At 36.6% G+C, this 20,392-nt stretch overlaps 1 protein-coding gene across 1 annotated transcript; it reads left to right on the top strand.

Moving 5' to 3' along the window:
• The first annotated feature begins 6,311 nt into the window (after window positions 1-6,311).
• Hspa13 (heat shock protein family A (Hsp70) member 13) lies at window positions 6,312-17,064 on the top strand. Its single transcript, XM_008852538.2, has 5 exons — window positions 6,312-6,449; window positions 7,902-8,242; window positions 10,192-10,405; window positions 12,259-12,426; window positions 13,784-17,064. Exons 1-5 carry the CDS (start codon window positions 6,425-6,427, stop codon window positions 14,446-14,448), a joined length of 1,413 nt encoding a protein of 470 aa, XP_008850760.1. The 5' UTR covers window positions 6,312-6,424; the 3' UTR covers window positions 14,449-17,064.
• Window positions 17,065-20,392: the final 3,328 nt, after the last annotated feature.

The following is a 20,392-nucleotide window of genomic DNA, read 5'->3' on the forward strand; positions in this document are numbered from 1 at the left end:
AACCAAAGCTAAAATTAGAAAACAATTCTTAACTGAATTCTAATGATGATAGAAATAAAAACTAAAGAGTAAAATTTGCATTAGAAATAATGCATAACTTACTCATACTTAGAAGAAAAAACTTGAAAATCATATGCAAACAAAAATCCGTGTAATCATCAACTTGTTTTTTTTTAGGAAGCTGGATTCACTTATAATTCAACAAACACTGTCACATGTCATAGAGTTGTTTATGTGACATTATTAATTAAATCAGAGATCTCAAAGTCACAGAAAAGACAACTGAAAAATAACTCAATGTTAAATCATTTCATCTTTATTTAAAAATTATAACAACAGTATGTTATTGCTTAAGAACTACTGAAGACTGAATTGCATTCCTCCAAACTTTGTAAGTTGAAGCCCTAATCTCTGAAATGAAAGATGACCATACCATCTGACAAGAGTATGTAGAAAGTACTTAAAAGTAGAAAGAGGTAAAAGAGGGCTGTGACAGGACCTTGGCCTGAAGAAAAAGAAAACTCCCTTTCCCCTCTCCCTTCTCTTTCTCTTTCCCTCCCCACTTTCCTCCTTCTCCTCTCTCTACCTCCACATCTGTATGTTAAGGAAAAAGCCTCAAAAGAAACCTCAATTGATTAAAAACCCTTGGATTTTAGAGTTCCTAGCCACCAGAACAGTGATAAAGGAAATGAAATTTCTAGTGTTTATACCACTAGCTTATGGTATTTTTCATAGTGTTCCAAATGAACTAAAAGAAGAACATAGAGTTTTCATTGAATCAGTCAGATTTCATTTTAATTCTGCCCTTCTCAGTCATCTTAAATTGAAGTTCATGTTTTTAAAAAAGTACTAATCTACCCCTAAAATTCATTATTAGAAATAAAGCTTATTATATATCTATAGGTACACACACAAATATATATATATATTTATAAATCAGCTGTCATGAAATTATGGTATTATTTTATGCTATCTTCACTGATTAAGTAAACTAAATAGCAAATCATAAGTTCCTAATAACTTCTAAAGGGATTTAAAAATATATTTATTATTAGTACTAGGCCACTCAGAAAGAGGCCTATTTGTCTCTAAGAGTCAATTGTCCTGATCTTCAATTTAAAGGAGGTATGATCTCTGAATAACCAGTTGCATAGCAGAAGACACAGACAATCACTAAACAAGACAAAAGATTTGTAATATTATTTTGTCATACTGTTAAATACATTGTTTATGTAGATGTAGTATTTGGTGAAATAACTTTCAATGTATAAGGTTATTGTTTGTATATACTTATATACTGTTAATATTTTAAGTAAAAATATTTTCAGCATAGTATTAGACAACACAGGAAATTAGTACAAGCTTAAAGAATAAATAGATAAATCTATTTTAAGAAATTTAGAAAAATTTATGATGGTTTTCAAGAATACAAATTCATTCAATCATTCATTCAAAAGTTCTTAATCTCCATGTAAGGCATGTTGTGGAAAAACTGAGATATGCTAGACAGAGTTGTGATCCTTAAACAGCTATCACTCAGACTAAAATATGTCATCTATGTTCTTTTACATGTAAACTCTTTTATTCCTTGAATTTACTCTCTATATTTATTCTTTTTAAAAAAATAAATGAATTATATTTGAGGAGGAAGCATAAAAACTTACTTCATGTTAATTAGTAGAGGTGATAAACATTACCATTGACATCTACCTGATGACTTTAAATCCATACTCAGGTGCTAAGGATCTGAGTGTAACCGACTCTGACTAGTAATCATCAGATACATAGAGATTAGAGACACATGTGCAAACATCTAAGCATTAGTAGAATTAAAAATGAGTTTTTCTACAGGAAATAGTGTATTTCTGCAAGGAACAATATATTCTACAATGAAATGGAGATCTTTTTTAAAGGTTAAAAACTCATTCAATTTTATATTTTACAGTGTTTATACTGAGTTCAATATTGTACAACTATATTAATTCAACTGTGAACCGAAAAATTTACAGCCACTTTTGAATGAGATGTATCTTTGCTCTGGAAATTGTTATTGAGTATGTTAGAGCTGTAATGAAATGCTTCTTCTAATCATGTGGGTATTAAATAAATTTTTTAAAAAAGTTATACCATAAGAAGGTCAAGAAAGAAATTCAAAAGTTAAACACATGCATGCATAATTTTCTACTCACTGAATATTGTATAGAAAATTCTTTAGTTGAGTATATTTGTGAATTCACAATGAATTTAGTAGTGCTCTACACAATGAACATACAACAGAAAACAAGACAACAAAATTTCATTTCTTTATCCTCCCTATGTCTTGGCATTTCCATTAACTAGCTAACTTTTTAGCACATTACAAGAAATAGTGTAATTATACATAGAAATGGCAGATGTCCCACATTATATCCAACCCCATGGCATACACTGTTAATTAATTATGGTTATCATTCTAGTTTTTATGTGATCTTATAATGCTTTCCATATAGTAATCAATTACAATTAAGAAACATGTTAAAGTAGACATTTCAACATCTGAGTAATACATCTAACAGTCAAATCAGACTGTTCAGACATCAATGTAATGCTGCCTCTTTTTCAAGGTCTGAAACTATTGTTCCATGCATTTTGTTCTGTTTTTCTTCACTGTGGGAAGGGAAATTTCATTTTTTCTCATTGTGGCTATCACTGGAAGTCTATGTACTTATCTATTTATAAGTATGACCCTTTTTCTAAAGGCACACCCTGGACAGACCTGGACTAAATAACCGTAGAAACGCTGGCACTGGTTATCATTATTTAAATATTTTCCTTTTAGATAGTGCAGGTTTTTCTGAGGCTACTGTAAGAAAATACCACAAATGAGATGACTTTAAAAACAAGAAATTTATCACTTCGAGCTATGAAGATAGAAGTCTCAAATCAATGCCACCTGAGCCATGTTCATACTGAAGGCTGTAGGACAATTATTCGTTATCTCTTCCTAAATTTACTGTTGCTGAAAACTGCTATCCATTCATGGCTTAATTCCAATCTTTGCTTTTGTTATCACACACAAGTTCTTGTTTCTATGTCTTGAGCCATTTTCTTTTTAAAAATCCAGTAATATTAGATCAAGAGGCCACTCTATATGGGTGTGACTTCATAAAATCTAATTACAGTGCAACAACCCTATTTCCAAATAAATTTATATCCTTAGGTACTGAGCTTTAGAACTTCAGTTTACTTTTTAGTCCTCGTAATATAAAATCAGGCCTAGGAACCTGTGGATAGACCGGTTACAGGCCATAGGGGAGAGCCTATTACCATTATTCTGCTAAATACATACAGTATTAAATTGACTCCTTATTATTTATTCTTATACCCATAGATTAATATACATCTCAACTCTCTCCAGAGAATTTCCTTATGCAGCAGCTAGTGATTAACACAGAAATCCACAACTGGCCAATGTACAGAGAACAACATGCTGCAGAATGCTTATCCCTGAATAAGATACCTACATCAAACTCCTGTCTCTCAAGGCTCAAAGATCATTTCAGAAAAGGTGGCAGGAAGATTATAAGAACCAGAGGTGGTGGATGACCACAAGGAAACAGTTTTCCAGGCTGTCGGTCAGTTACTCATATGAACTCATAGCAATTGTGACAGCATGCACAAGTCCCACATAAGCTCAGACCAGATAAAAATTACAGCATAAATGTAGACAAGTGAGTAAGAAACCCAATCCTAAGGCCTACCTGAGGAACTACTGGCAACTGATGGCTCCAAGGAAGGGGAAAGTCAGTCTCATTTAAGGGTGAGACTCTTGATTGGTTTACCAGGCTCCAGCAGATGGCCCCAAACCAAAGGGCACTTGGGGACAAATCAAGTTTGACTCAATGGATATATATATATATATATATATATATATATACCTCATAAAATTTGCAAAAATTCAATAAAATTGATGCATAACCAAAGGAAAAAACCCTAATTAGAAAAACCACTTATATTCAAATATCATTTTATAGTACATGTACAAACAAGACAACATATTAAAGTCAAAAATATAAAGAGGAATCTGAATTAAGAAAACTTATTTGGAAATGAAGAATAGATTTGTACCAGGACCCACATGTTTAGGCTAACAAATTGATCTTACTCCAGGGAACTCTATATTAAGTTGTGTACGGAACTGTATAACAATTAGTTTCTTTTAGTTTTAAGGCATTAAATCTGTGGCACTTTGTTAAGGCAACAGTAGACAATGAAACTAACATGTTTAGATCATTCTGTATTCCTCTCTGAGGGTAAGGGTTTTCTACTCTGAAATAATGTAGTTTACTGCTGCATCTTGAACAGATTAAGCTTATAGGATCAAGGAGGACAGGGTGGATAGCAGGAATGGCAGTACCTTGCACAAATGACTGATTCTCCTGATGGGTGTTACATCTTGTCTTATTTCTCAGAGTAGGCCCATGCTTTGTGAACATCCCCTTTCTAATCCATGGACTAGTCTTTTGCTTCTACGCTGTTGGCAATTCAGTTACCTCTACTTGAACTGCTCCAGTGGGCTAGTTCTTACTACTCCATCAACTCATGTCCTGAATCTCTCTCAACTATAAAATACCTCTCAAACTCTAAACCTTCTCTTCAAGGTTGAATAATACAGGCTTTCTTAACTGTCTCTTCCATCCCTCCATGCTTTAATAACGGCGTACTCCACACTAAATTACATTTGCTGTTTACATTCTGTCTCTCCTTTATGGTTGTCAGTTGCTAAGCACAGTGCTAAGAACATAATAACTGCTCAATAATGCTTGTTAAAATTATTATACCCCCCCAAATCATGAACTGAATGTTTGAATTATGCTTTTTTCATAAGAATTTTAGCGAATTATACTCACTATAGACTCATATATTTTTCATATTTCACTTAAGGAAATATTTAAAAACAATCTCTATTGGCTGTAATTCGGACTTAATAATCATCATTCATATATATATATACATACATACATACAATTTTTCAGATACAAACAGCTAGATAATACATAGATGGATTTTACATCAAGTAGGAAGCAAATAGAATTTTATTCACACAACTAGTTGATCTGTTGTGAAATGGGATTACATGATTTAATCTAAGTGCTTTTGAACCTTCCCAATACTCAAAATAAAAACACTTTCAAAGGGAGTAACTCATTATCAGAAATGAAAACTTAGGGAAAAAAAGCAGAAAACATTTCACAAGTACCCTAAATAACTGTGGTTAATCTTGTAGACTTGAGATTTAGAATCACCATGGAATTAAACCTCCGGGTACATCAGAAAAGTTTCTAGACTGGGTTAACTGAGATGGGAAGACCTGCCCTAACCTAGACCCAGGGGCCGGATCCCAGGATGAGGAAAGAGGAGAAACTAGCTGAGTACCTGCATCCCCCTCTCTGCTCCCGGACTCTAAATACAGTGGGGGAGCTGGCTAAGCACTTCGACCACTATGACTTCCATGTCATGATGGGTCTGCACCCACAAATTGTGAGCCAAAATAAACCCTTTCTTTCTCAAATTGCTTTTGTCAAGTATTTCATCGCAGCAAGGAGAAAAATGCGAGTCAACACAAGGGCTAGCACCTGTTCAGAAAGGCAATCCTGGCCACTTAGGACATAATTAAAAAGAAAGCTAAGATTTGATGTTTCTTAATTGCTTCTAATAACATATTTTAGTGTAACAGATAAAAAAATGTCTTTGCCGTCTTGGACAAATCTCATGGTTGATGACTTGAATTCATTTACCTCCAGCAAAAGCATTAGGCTGTAGGCTCCAATTTCAGGGTTGTTTCCAGCACAATGAGCCGTACATCAGGCAAACCCTGTAGGGCTGCACCGCCCAACAGCATCTTCCCAAGCAATGAGAATTTTGGAGGGCTTAGGAAAATATCTAGATTTTTTATTTCAAGCAAAGGAATAAGCTTTAAAAGAAAGCAGTACAATAGACCCTAGGTTTGAAGCGGCCCTAGCAGATTTTACTATCCTTCCGGCCCCTTCACAGACTTTGAGCACGCCGGAATTCCACTCCCCACAATACCTTGCGGCGAGGCGGGGCTAAAGGGACTGTTTTTACCACTGGTCGGCTCGCGGTGCTTCGGGTTTGATTACAAACTCGGGTCCTTCCCTATGGCGGCTCTCCAACGACACCGGATTTGCTGGGCATTCGGCGCAGTAGAGGCCGGCTTTTTCCTCACTGGCCGGGGTGGGAAGAGGACTTTGCGCCCCGCGGCCTCACGGTAGTTGAAGTCCATACAGTGGTTGGAGCGGTAGTGTCTGTGGCTGCATTAGAGCCTTTGGACTACGTTTCCCAGGAGCCGAAGGGAGCGCCCACAGCGTGGGGGCGGTGCCTCCTGTCTGGTACAGTCATCCCTAACCTGTTCCGCGGGATTGTGATGGCCGGGGAGATGACAATCTTAGGTCAGTACCCCAGGGGTCGCTGCTTGTGTCAGCAGGCGGGCGGCCAGAGGAGGTCCCGGAGGGGCAGGGGTGGTGGTCTCACCTCTTGAACCAGGTCACACACCGGGAGGGAAGCCTGAAAGGGGACTTAGGCTGTTTGAAGCTAGTGGGGGGTGGGGCGCCTATAGACAGGGTCCAGCTTGGTGCGGCCTGTTGGGACCCTGCTACAGTCGCACGGTTCTGGGGGACACGGGTTTAGGGTTGAGTTCTTAGCAGCACACCCCAGTTTTGAATTGCTGGATGAATTTTTCCCTTAATGCAGGCGGAAGCCTTTGTGGAATAAGAGGGAGGATCAATAGCAGCATCCCCAGCTGCAGACTCCTGGGATGCTGTACAAGGGATGCTGAGTTGGGAGGGATGCAGGCCTCTGTGGCCTGTACCCGGATGCTCTTTACACCGAATCCGGTTGGGAGTTACCTTCCCAAGATGATGAAAAGCTTTTGAGGTTTGTTTGTAGGTTAGAAGAGTAAAATGGATAGGCACTGATTTCCTCTGAGTTAGGCGTTGATGGAGAGGCTCTGACAGTCGATAGTAACACAGCACTACTAACTGACGTTTGGGGTTGTTGCATGAGTATGATTTGGCACAGGTGTGTAACAGCCTAGTGAAGCCAAGTAAATTAATTCAAATCTCAAAGTGATTTTCTTCACTTTTGTATACAGTATACAGGACATTTGCTTGTATTTGGTTGTTTTCTTTACTTGTATTTACTGAGCCTCTGCTCTTGCTGGGTGGGGTCACAGTGCCTTCATGGAGCGTCCATGCGTTTCGCTATTAGGGTTGGCAATTTTATACTTTCCCTAAATATTAGCTTCTTGAGACGTTTGTCCTTAATTTATACTTGAATATGCTAAACTTTAATTACACTCTGTTATGACGTGGTAGTACATAAGCAACTTCAGACATAAGTGTCTGAAGACATCCTTTTGCATGGGTGAAGTAGAAAACAAAGGTAAAAAATTCGAGCCTTATAATACTAAAGCTTTTTGATAATTTCAGTAATTGAATTTTACTTTAGTAATGATGGCTAAAACTGATTATAAAGTTTTTTACTTAAATCTAAATATCAATTGATCAAGGAAATTGGCTTATATCAATCTTTTCCTTCAGATTAATAATGTTTCTTTTCAGCATCTGCAAAATTATCACCAAAACATTTGTTGCATTTTATTCCTTTATTCTATTAATTGTACAAGCGTACAATTATAAGAACTTTTGTTTTTAATCATTTCTTTATTTTTAATTGTAGCCAATTGAAACTATGAAAAACTTGATGTCTGAAAGAAGTACTGTTGTTAATCCTTTGAAATAAAATATTTTGTGATTTGTTTACATGTGCTTTTAAAGCGATGTTGCCTTAGCTACAGCTTATCATAGTAGTTTGACAAAGGTATATCTTTTGTCTGCTTTCAGGATCAGCTGTTTTGACTCTCCTGTTGGCTGGCTATTTGGCACAACAATATTTACCACTGCCTACTCCAAAAGTAATTGGCATTGACCTGGGAACCACTTATTGTTCTGTTGGGGTGTTTTTTCCTGGGACAGGAAAAGTAAAGGTGATTCCAGATGAAAATGGGCATATCAGCATACCCAGCATGGTGTCTTTTACTGATGGCGATGTGTATGTGGGATATGAAAGCCTAGAGTTGGCTGATTCAAATCCACAAAACACGATATATGATGCCAAAAGATTCATAGGTAAGATTTTCACCCCAGAAGAGCTGGAGGCTGAAATTGGCAGATACCCATTTAAGGTAAGAGATTGGTCTCAAATCTATTTTAATATTAAGTGTACTATTTCAATTAATGCTTTGGCTTCACATTGCAAAACATTGTATCTCAACTGGCTTAGTCTATAAGGGAGTTATATTATCTCACAAAAATTCCTCAGCACCTACAGAAGGAAATAATTCAACGACTTACCAATGCTACCAAGAAAATGCGGCCTTACTCTGCCTATTTTGCCATCCTCATAATGCCCACTTCCTCTTTCAATGTATCTGGAAGAGTGATGAAGCCCTGTGTGCCTTCACTGGTATTCTATGAGTGTGTGCATATTTGTTTATAAGTGTCAAAGTATTGAAGTTTGATGATATCATCTCAGTTTTAGAAGAATGGCCTTGATTCTTGCTGTGATTACTGTGAACTTTCTCATTCTAACCCACTAATTTGATTTTTCTTTGGTTTGGTTTGGTTTGGTTTCTGTCTTAATACTTTGATGTATTTGGTTCTGAGTGGTTTCTGTTAAACATTTTGGTGTCTTTTCCCCCATATGGGAGTTTTCTTCTGAGTTTTGAAGTGGGGTTCTAAATGAATTAATTTCATCAGATAGTTGTGTCAGTACTAGTTATTGAATAATCTCATAAAAATATTCAAAGAGAGAAAAGGTTGCTTTCTATACGTCTCGGATTGTTAGCTTTTGCTTTTTACTTTTTCTTAGGATTTTTACATAATGTTAAATAACCTGTGCATATTAAGTACATTAATTTTTTATCTATTTTTAAGTTACTAGTAGTTGTCTAAGTGATCCGATCTCTTGGTCTGTTTCAGATGACTGTAATGGTGGGTTTGTATAATACCTTATTAGTAATATTATTATTAGTTTTTTGTTTTCTCGAGACTGGTTAAATAACATTTATAGAAGGTCAGGTTTTTCTAACTGAAATATAATTATGAAGTCTTGAATGACTGGGGAAATTATTATAATTTCTTTAAAACAGATTAATTCCCCTTACGATTAATGCAATCTGGAATCATATATTATTGAGTTAATTTTTTTAAATATATGCTCACGTGAGCATTGATAATGAGCTAATACACATTTCCATGAAAACGAGACAGTAAATGATGCTTAATTCTTGGACAAACATAATGAAGTGTTTACAATTATTTTTCTGTGTGCTAGAAAGTTTTACACAATATATGTATATGTTTTATGTAACCATTAATATGGGGAAAAAAGAAATGGTCGATCCTGCATGAAGGACATGATTGAGCAAATGTTATTCTATCTTGTCTGTGACTTCATTTCCTATTGATTCAGTTACTTGTACTCAACCACTGTCTGAAAATATGAATTGGAAAATTCCAGAAATAAACAATACACAAATGTTAAGTTGTACCCCATTTTGAGGAGCATGATAAAACCTTAACTTTCTCAGTCACACACAGAATATCTTATACCTTTCACTGTGTCTTTTATCTGACCATTACTCACCTAGTGGCCATCTTGGTTATCAGGTATTACAGTCCCTGTGTTTAGGTTATTTCATTTAGTAATGGCCCCAAAGTGCAATATTAGTGATAATGGAGATTTAAATATGTCGAAGAGAAACTATGAAGCATTTCCTCTAAGTGGAACAGCATCTACTGGGGATCTTGGACATACGACTCATGGATAAAGAGGTCCCTGTGTTTTATAACTCATTTTCCAATAAGTTTAGTGAGAATTTCTGGGTTTCTATAGAGTGTATGACTTCTGTTTTGCTATTACTGGAAACTTGTAATGTGGAATTATTTTATAAATTATAATGTATCACATTCAAGAAACTAATCTTGACAAAGGTAGTGGACAAATTATAGTGAATTTTATAACTTTGTAAAGATTTTTATAAAATAAATTGAGTATGTACATGTGAAAGTACATGTATGTATGTGTACACATGCATATCTTACACTCTTGTTTTTCAAATTTTATTCCCAGGTTTTACACAAAAATGGAATGGCTGAGTTTTCTGTGACCAGTAATGAAACTATGACCGTTTCTCCAGAATATGTTGGCTCTCGATTGTTGCTGAAGTTAAAGGAAATGGCAGAAGAATATCTTGGAATGCCAGTTGCCAATGCTGTCATTTCTGTACCAGCGGAATTTGACCTACAACAAAGAAATTCAACAATTCAAGCTGCCAGCCTTGCCGGTAACAGCACACTTGCCTGATATGCATTTTTCTCAAGATTTTGTTAAGGTGAAAATACAGTAAGAATCTATAGTAAGAATTACCATTACCAGTGAGTGAACCACACTGAAGAGAGAGCATTTGGGGACACAAACCTGATTTTGTAGGCCTTTGCATACATATACATCTGGACGGACACACACACACACATACACACACACACACACACGTTAGAGTAGAGAAACTTGGTGCAGGGGTTAGAAAGGGGACACAGGAGAGAATCTAAATATGATCAAAATATATTATTTGAATTTCACAATTTTTTTTTTAAAAATCAATTATAGGCACATAAAATATACAGCAGATAAATTAGTTGGATTTTCTTACACAAATTTACAAATGATAATTATGAAATCTGTGTGGTACAACATAAAATATATGAGAACAAAAAGTATTCTGGGACTGGGGATGTGGCTTAGTAGTAGATTACTCTTCTAGTATGCACAAGATCCTGGGTTTAGTCCTTAGGACCACAAAACTCATGGACACACACACACATATACACATAAAACAAAAAATAAATCCAATCTGATAGGCACATGCAGTGACTGGGAGAATGGAGGATGTGGGCATTACTAGTGAAGAATGTTTCCTCCTAAACTTTTATTGTTACAGTGAAATTATCTAGGGTGAAAAAGTGTTTTAACACTATTCAACACATCCTCTTGTGGTGCTTATATTCAACTTAATGGAAGCCCAGGATGAACATAAAATGAGACTTTTACTATGGGGCTTGTTAACCTTATTATTGACATTTTGATCTGGATGCTTCATTGTTGGGGGGAGTGGAAAAACATTTAGAGCACCCCTAGCTTCTTGTCACTAGATATCAGCTGTTTATTCCAAGTGATGGCAACCTGTAGTATCTTCATTCATTGCCATTTGCCTCTTGGTAATGTATCAGAAAGTAATAAGCTGTGAGAAAACAGAATAAGGGGCTTGGTGGTCGCTGGATCATGCAGGGCTTTACAGAGTGATGAGGTATGTCTTATTGAGAAAGTACACTCAAGTCTATGACCATAGGATCCTGTATGTGGCTGGCCTTCATCTGATCTCAGGAGCTAAGCAGGGTCGGGTTTAGTTAGTACTTAAGTGGGAGAAAGTTAACACTTAAGCATATTTAAGGAAAGTAAGGTAGGTAACTGTGTAGAGGCATGGAACAAGTGGGTTATCATTAGAGAAAACAACCACTGCAATGATCATTAGGTGGGAATTTGGTTACATAACCTACTATATTATTTTGTTGACCGTAGGAAGTTGAGTAGTGTGACCAGAGCAGAGTGCTGAAGTTGTAAAGCTTAAGAGAAGGGCGTTGTGATATCTGGAAGATTTCTTTACAGTTTGAATGGTGTTATGGCTCCTGAAGTATAATGCCATATTATTTTGTAGACCACTTTTTAAGTATGAAAGTTAGTTCAAAGCAGGAATTTTATTCAAGGTAATCTGGTTTTTGCCTTCATCAGATGAGTTTTTCTCATTTCCATAGATACACACATGCACACACAGACACACAGAAGTTTTGTTCATATATTTCCAAGTAGATTATCAGTATTAGAAAGTGCGGAGAGAATTTTTTTTCTAATTATTAAGTATAGATATACTTGTGTTTTTCCTTTATATTGTACTCTTTTAAGAATACTTTTTATTTCGTCATTTAGAAGAGCTTATATTTTTCATGCCCTCTGTTCTTTTCACTACTCTTATGCTACGTGGTAAAGTTCATGTCAAAGAAGAAACAAACACGCTGAAATTATAAGTTGCGTGGAAGGTGTTTTCCTCTCATGAATTCTCTTGTCCACCAATGGGCCTTACAGGACTGAAGATCTTGAGAGTAATTAATGAACCTACAGCAGCAGCTATGGCCTATGGTCTCCACAAAGTTGACGTCTTCTATGTGCTGGTTATAGACTTGGGTGGAGGAACTCTTGATGTGTCATTACTGAATAAACAAGGAGGAATGTTTCTAACACGAGCAATGTCTGGTAAGAAAAGTACAGAGAGAGTTAAAGAGGTTCAAGCATGCTTTCCTTAACATGGCTAATATGTAGCATATTGGCTTTTGTTTTCAGAGCATTTTGTAATTTTCTGTAAATTGTTGCTTTTATCTATGCAGCCAAAAGTTGTGTCAAAAAAAGAGGCTAGACATCCTATAAGTCAAATAAATAAGTTGCTCTTGAATAGTGCATTGAGAGTTCAAGACTCTCCTGGTGATCGTGAAGGGGGCAGAAAGGAAGAAAAATTCCTTTAAAGGAAGAGTGGTCAGACTATTTCATTTGTTACAGTGTTTTGTGAAGTAGTTGTTATAAGAATGACTTTTATTAATTCATGGAAATAATCTGGACTGATGACTTTTAATTAGCCCCAGGAAAACTATGCTTTCTTAATCTGATGACCAGGATTGGGTCTGATGATGGTGCATCTCCTTGGCAACCTCAGTATGGTACTCCTCCCAAAAAGATAATGAATGTTGGCATGCTTGAGAATTAACATACTGAAGCTAGCGGAACTAGTGTCCTCTGAGTTTCAGGCCCTCTCTTAAAAACTTATTTTAGGAGTCAGGCTTTTATTTTGTTCAGGATGGTTTTAATGTTGGTATAATTAATAACATCCACAAGATGTCTTAAAATGTAATTTTAATGTTATCTGAGGAATAACTGTTACTTTAAATCTTTTTTGTTTTAAACTTCTTACTTTTTGCTTTTTAAATGAAGGATTTAAGCATATTTACATTGAACTGTATGTTAAAATTGTTCTAACATACGTATTTTTCACTCTTCTTAACCAGCCTCTTTGGAGCCAAGATAAATACTTTGCATTTATATTATATGATTCTTTTCTAGAAGAATACTTTTTATGTTCAGCTTTTAATCATTAAAAATTAGATAGAATGTTTATTGGTATGTGTTAATCATAACAAGCACTTTCTTCTATTGAGAAAAATGACATTTACTGTTTGTAGATAGCTGCTTAACAAGGCAATGTGTGATTTCATTCTCTTATGCTGCCAAAAGTATTTGATATTATTGAGCTACTTCCTTCGATACCACTTAAAAAATTTAACCCTGATGGCACTGTTTTTCAATGGCATGTGATGGCAACAGAATGTGACAGAATTGAGACCCAATATGACTTGTTTCTAGATTCCAGAAGTAGATGACTGTTAGCACTTACAATTTAGGTTAAAATGAGTTTAACATAGTTCTTTTTATTCAATCTTTGTAAATAACAATATTAAGGTATTAAAGAATTTCTTATTCCTAGACTATTTTAACACATACAAATAATATGTATATGCATATATGCATAAATATAAAATAAAGTTTTTAACTGTTCATTTAGGAAACAATAAACTTGGAGGACAAGACTTCAATCAGAGATTGCTTCAGTATTTATACAAGCAGATCTATCAAACATATGGCTTTCTCCCCTCCAGGAAGGAGGAAATCCACAGATTAAGGCAAGCTGTGGAAATGGTTAAATTAAATCTGACACTTCATCAGTCTGCTCAGATAGCAGTATTACTCACAGTAGAAAAGGACAGCAAGAGACCTCAGAATGGTGACTCTAAAGTATCAAAAGACCGACTCATCCCCACAGAGAGCCACCATGCAAATCAAGTGCTTGAGCCTGGCCTTTCTGAAAATAAAAATGAAAAAAGTCAAGTTTTATTTGAGTCAGAAATATCCCGGGAGCTCTTTGATAACCTTAATGAAGATCTCTTTCAGAAGATACTCGTCCCCATTCAGCAGGTATTAAAAGAAGGCCACCTAGACAAGACTGAAATAGATGAAGTGGTTCTAGTTGGGGGCTCAACTCGCATTCCACGCATCCGCCAAGTCATTCAAGAGTTCTTCGGAAAGGATCCCAACACATCTATAGACCCTGACCTGGCAGTGGTGACGGGAGTGGCCATTCAAGCAGGGATTGATGGAGGCTCTTGGCCTCTCCAAGTCAGTGCTTTAGAAATTCCCAATAAGCATTTACAAAAAACCAACTTCAACTGAGCTCTGAAGGAATGCTAGTAATTGTAATCTCTTCTGATTCTGATGGTTTCTGTTGTCAAACCACCTCCTGAAAAGAAAGTATCTCACAGATTGACCCAGAGAACATTTCCATACAAAGAATTTTACATAGTATTTATTTTAGAATTGAATATGACCAGATCTATCCTGTTTGGTTTTGGAGAAGTTTCATGGGGATTCTAAAATTATAGAGTTGAGGTAAAACTCATCTCTGGATTCTGGAAGTAGACAACCATTTGCACTTAATATTCTGAAAACAATAAACAGTGCCAATTATAAGGTTCCCAGGTCTTACTGAATTGTGTTAGTAGGAGCTGAGAATTCCTTACTTGGTTTCACACATGACTATTAATTTGATGTATACTTGAAGGACTGGGTTGATGTCAGGTATTTACTTTGATTGGGAACTAGCAGTATTTTGAAACTGCACAGATAGTATTCATTAGCTTCCATGTAGAAAATTTCTTTCAAGAATTCAATATCCTCATATGTTATATTCTCATAATCTACAGATTTTACTATATTTGAAAGAACAGATTTTCTTCCTAAAATTAGTTATTCAGATTTTTTTTTATGCCAGATAATAGAAAGGCCCTCTTTGTGTTGTAGTGTCTTCATCCGCAGTGCAGCATTCTCCATGTCTTTTCACAATTCTTTTTGGTACGAAATCAATAGGGAATTATTAATTGCTCTTTTGAAATGTATTAATGCCTCAATAAAGCCTCATTCCTCTCGTGTTTGTTATCTAAGACCTTTGCACAGATCAAGCATTAGTAGAAATTTCTTGTTTGGGTTTTTGTTTTGTTCGTTTCTTTTTCTCACAGAGCAAAGCCTGGAAGTGCTGGCATGTAACCTAGCTACTCTGGAAGATGAGGCAGGAGGGTCACAAGTTCAAGACCTGCTTGGGCTACAGACTACATTCCAGGCCAGCCTACACAGCTTAGTGACACCCTGCCTCTGTCTCAAAATAAGAAACTAAAAGAGGAAAAAACAAAACAACAGCCACAGGGACCAATAAAGAAAATGCTGTAGTTTGATTTCAGGGATGACCATGTTATTGGATGATATGTGTGGTTTTACATAAATGGCGGCATGCTTCACCTTAAATTGCAAAAATTATGTTCCGGCTGTTTTGTTAATACAAAATCCCTCTGTATCCAGCATTGGATTTAAAAGATTGTTAAAATTCAACTAACTAAAGAGAACTAAGCAAAATTCAGCAAGACTAAATTTCAGCTTCTCAAGGAATAATGTTCAGTGATGTTAACATTCTTTGCAGATCTGTAAAATGTTGCTCAGCAGTGAAATTTTTGAAAAAAAAATTTCAGTCAGATATTTTTATGTACAAAAAATGTGTATACTAGGTAGATAGAAACATGTGAAATGCTGTGTTTTATTTTAGAACTAATAGAGAAATGCCAAAGATGAGTCCTTTCCACCATTATGGAAATATTCAGATGTTCTCTTGGACTTTGTATGACTCTTTAATGAATTTAAGAATTGAAAAATACCTTTGAAGACATATTTGAGATGAAAGTATTCAATTTATCTTACAATTTCCATATATAGTAATATAGTATCAATTATCATCTAAAACATTTGCAATCATAAAAAAACTTGAATTTCTCAGATATTTGATAGGACTCAAGACACAGAAACAATTTGCAAAACAGAGCAGCTAAATCATACTAAAATTGGAGTTTAAAGAATGTGTGTAGCTAACTAGAATGGCAGGAGTCAGGGCGTTTAACATATTCTTCTCTAGACTCGTTACATTTAAAAAAATGAAGGAATCTGGCTTCAGTCATAGATTAGGAAGTCATATACACCTATTCTTCACATGAATGTAGTTTATTTAAAAGATCTAAAACATCCCTGAAAAGGGCCATTTATGAGGAACAATCTTTATGAGGAAAAATCCTTTTTCTGAAAATGAGCTTTTTAGTGTTTTTGAAGTATGTAACTTTAAAACTAAGTGTCTTGTATAATTAGAATATGTGAATGAGTAATTTATTTTGTATCAGGAATGTTTTGGTACTGTGTTTTCATTCAAACCACTGAATTATCAACAGATCCTGCTGTGTATAATATGTACTCTTATGACATTATTGTACAGAACAGATTGTGCCTCTCAAATCTGTATGTATACAAGTAATTCATATTTTACTGTAAGGACATGCCATTTTTCAGTTTGGTTTTTTTTAAACTGTATACTTTATTTTCTATCCATGACTTGGGTGGAGTCTATTTTTAATGTATGTAAATACAAAAGAGAATGAAGCTGATTTGATGCTTATGGACTTCAGTCAGTAGCAGTGGCCTAATTCCAGAAGTATGCATTTTCCTGCATCCCAAATGTCTTCTGGGATTTCTGCCATATTTTCTGACATTTTTAATTTGGAAGAGACAGTTCCAGCATCACATGAGCAGTTTCTTCAGAACTCATGATAACAATTCATGGCTTCTGACTAGTGGGGTCAAGCTCTAACTTGATCCATGTAGTTAAATGAACTTGTGTAACACAACTCCAATCCTTTGGTTGATAGTTAATTCTTTACAATTTTTAAATAAAGTTTGTGTTATTCTTTTGGACAAAAATTCAGCATAATTATTTTCTGTCTTAAGGAACTCATTCCATAAAGTCATCTTAAAGATGACCCTTGAAGATAATGTACTTGATCCCTTACATGACTAATTCCTGTGATTTTTTTCAATACATTTTTATTCTTTGAGAATTCCATATATGTATATACTATATTTTGATCTTATTCATTCCAATTCCCATCTCTTATCCCCCTTCCCACTCTGTCTTGAACCCTCCCCAAGTTTCACAGTACTTGTCTCCATCTTCCAGTTTCTCCCCCTTTTCAAAATGTTCCCTGAACCTTGGGGGTAGGACTGTGATAGAGATGTCCCTTTTGCACCTGATCATTTAGCGTCACTGAAAATCAGTGATGTTTTAGCTGGTTATGAGTCTTGGCATTAACCACTGCCTACTGCAAAAAGAAGCTCCGATCAAAGTTGCAAGCAGCACTAATTGATGTGTATACACAATTGTATTTAGAAGGCACTCTGACAAATACTTGGCCAAACAACAGCTGTAAGTTCTTCCCAGGACCGGCCTTCCCTGCCCATCTGCCGTTGACCAGGTTTACATTATCAGGCATGAGTTCCCTCATGTGGAGTGGACCTCACTTCCAATTTAAATGATCACACCCATTAATTCATGCCACTATTAACACCAGTGAGAATATCTTCCCTGGCAGGTCAGTGCTCTAGCACACAGGGTAAGAACATTACTGCCTTTTCTTCCCTCGCAGCCTGCACAGCACCTCTGACACTATGAAAGTAGCCAGCAAGGAGGGTGTTTCCTGGTCAGTTCCATTGATTTCTCTGTCCTGCACCCAAAATGTTTGGCATCTTCAGCACTAGAGTCTTATCTAGCTATGATGAGCAAAGAACAGTGACAATAGCCTGTATTGTTTTGAGAACCTCTGAGGCCTCCCTGACCAAGAAGACATAGGGCAGTATCCCATATCTGGCTTTCGGGTTTTTGTTTAATAATCCATGCCTTCTGGGATCCTCATTATCCATCCATGCCAGGTATTTCTATTCAAACTGCTTTAAATTTTACATATTATTTATAAATTATGTATATATATATATGAGCTGAGCTTACAAAGCAGTAGATCTCCATAAGTCTTTTCATACATTATTAGTTTTAGTTAACCCTACCCCAAAACCTTCTGATCCCCATTCTGCCTGTTACATCTCCTTAAACATTTTTATCCTCAGTATTTCTCTCCACCTCCATCCTCCACACCTCACCCCATACCCTCCTTAAGCCTTTCCACCCAGCATTACCCATCTACTTTCATAACATATGTGTTCTATCTCCTTCCCCAGCTAAAGATTTGTGAGTGTTAGCTTTAATTGTCAGCTTGATACACCTAGAATCACCTGGGAAGAGTTTCTATGAGAGATTGTCTAGACTGGGTTGGCCTGTGACCATTACTTTGGGGAATTGTCATAAGTCAATTTATGTGGGAAGACCCAGAGCACTATGCACAGCAGCATTTTCCAGGCAGAGTCCTGAACTGAATGAATGGAGAAATTGAGCTGAGCACCAAGCACCAACAGTGAAGAGACTTGCATGTACTTCCTGGGCTCATGACTGTGGATGTCTTTTGACTAGTGCTTTGAAGTTCCTGCCTTGACTTCTCCACAGTGATGGATTGTAACTTGGAATTGTAGGTTGAAATAAACCCCTTTCTTCCCTAAGTTGCTTATTGTCAGGATATTTTACCACAGCAAAAGAAAAGAAACTAGAACAGGCCTCTTGCCTTCTCACTTCCATGGGTACTTTCCAGCTTCTTGAACTTTACAGACACTTCAAATTAAAACACACAAAAATTTAAAGGTAGGTTTCATATATGAGGGAACATACACTGTCTTTCTTCATCTGGTATAATATTTTCCTGATCTGTCCAGTTTCCTGTGAATTTCATTTTTCTTTACAGCTAAGTAAAATTCCATTGTGCAAGATTCCACTGTATGTATGTACCACATTTTCATTGTCCATTCCTCAGTGGATGGTCATCTAGACTAATTCCATTTTCCAGCTATTGTGAATAAAACAGCAATGCACATAGCTATAGAAGTATCTCTGGAGTAGGCTATAGAGTCCTTTGAGTAAATGCCCAGGCGTGGTATATGGTAGCTCTACTTTTCCACTTTTAACTTTTGAGAAACCTATACACTGGTACACAACCTCCAGCAATGGATAAGGATCCCCCTTTCTTTGACATCCTTGCTGGAATTCATTGTCATTTGTTTTCTTTATGATAGCCATTCTGACTAGAGTGAGATGGAATTTCAAAGTGGTTTTAATTTGCATTTCTTTGATGGTAAATGATGTTGAACACTTAAGTGTTTCTTAGTCATTTGTATTTCTTCCTTTGAGAACTCTCTGTTCAGTTCCTTAGATTACTGAATATCTTTCTAAAAATTTTAACTACATTTATTTGGGGGAATGGCATGGTATGTGTGCAGAGGTCAGAGGACAACTTACAGAAGTGAGTTTTCTCCTTCCGTTCTGTGGATCCTGGGTCTTGAACTCAGGTTGTCAGATTTAATGACAAGTGCCTTTAGCATCTACACCATCTGTGGCCCTTCCCTCTGGGTCTCCTGATGATCAGACAAGCCATATATTTTATGTGAGGTTATTAACTTACAAAGGAATGAGTTCCCAGTGCCTAGCCCTGTGCTGTGACTCAGAGCCTGCCTTATCAGACCATGCCATGCCCATAGTCCCCACTAGCATTCGCTCACACCTCTGGGGCCAGCGATTGCCCCATGTACACAAGTCAGTCCACCCTGTCCTTCAGCTGCTGAGTGGCTGGCTGTGCATCCCCCACACCATGTGCACTACCTGCGGCTTGTGGCTTCTCTCCCAAGATGGCCTCCAAAAGCCTCTTCATAGTCCACGCTCCGTATCAGGCCCCACCCATTGGAGGAACTAGCCAATAGGGAGACACTCCATCCCTTTCCTCTGCTCTTACAATCTCCCCATCTTCTGCTAAAGTCCCCGAGCCTTGGAGGGGGTGATAGATGTAGGGAAATCTCTCTTGTATCATGGTGAGATAGTGGTTTCTTGGGCCTCCCCATTAGTCATCTTTAGGCCGTGGCCATTGATCTATCTCAGTGGTGTTTCTTCTACTATAAGGACAAATGGAAGGAAGTAGGCATATTTCAATTAACATGAATGTAAATACAGATGCCTAGAAGATATCCTAATAGGTGTACTATATTCATTAAACAGTATACTCATGATGGCTTCTCCACTAGGGCCTGTAGTCTTCCTTGACACAAGGCGTTGGCCTGGCCTACAGCACCAGATGTATGTTCCACCCCTAGGAGAGGGCCT

Source organism: Nannospalax galili, unplaced genomic scaffold, assembly GCF_000622305.1.
Source record: "Nannospalax galili isolate Female #2095 unplaced genomic scaffold, S.galili_v1.0 scaffold266, whole genome shotgun sequence".
Taxonomy (NCBI): Eukaryota; Metazoa; Chordata; class Mammalia; order Rodentia; family Spalacidae; genus Nannospalax; species Nannospalax galili.

What these genes read in the sequence shown, in the direction of transcription:
- Hspa13 (XM_008852538.2), top strand. Translation starts at nt 6,425, where the DNA reads ATGGCCGGGGAGATGACAATCTTAG. An exon ending in TTGGCAGATACCCATTTAAG is followed by an intron (nt 8,243 to 10,191) that starts GTAAGAGATTGG and finishes TTTTATTCCCAG; the next exon opens with GTTTTACACAAAAATGGAAT. An exon ending in TCTAACACGAGCAATGTCTG is followed by an intron (nt 12,427 to 13,783) that starts GTAAGAAAAGTA and finishes CTGTTCATTTAG; the next exon opens with GAAACAATAAACTTGGAGGA.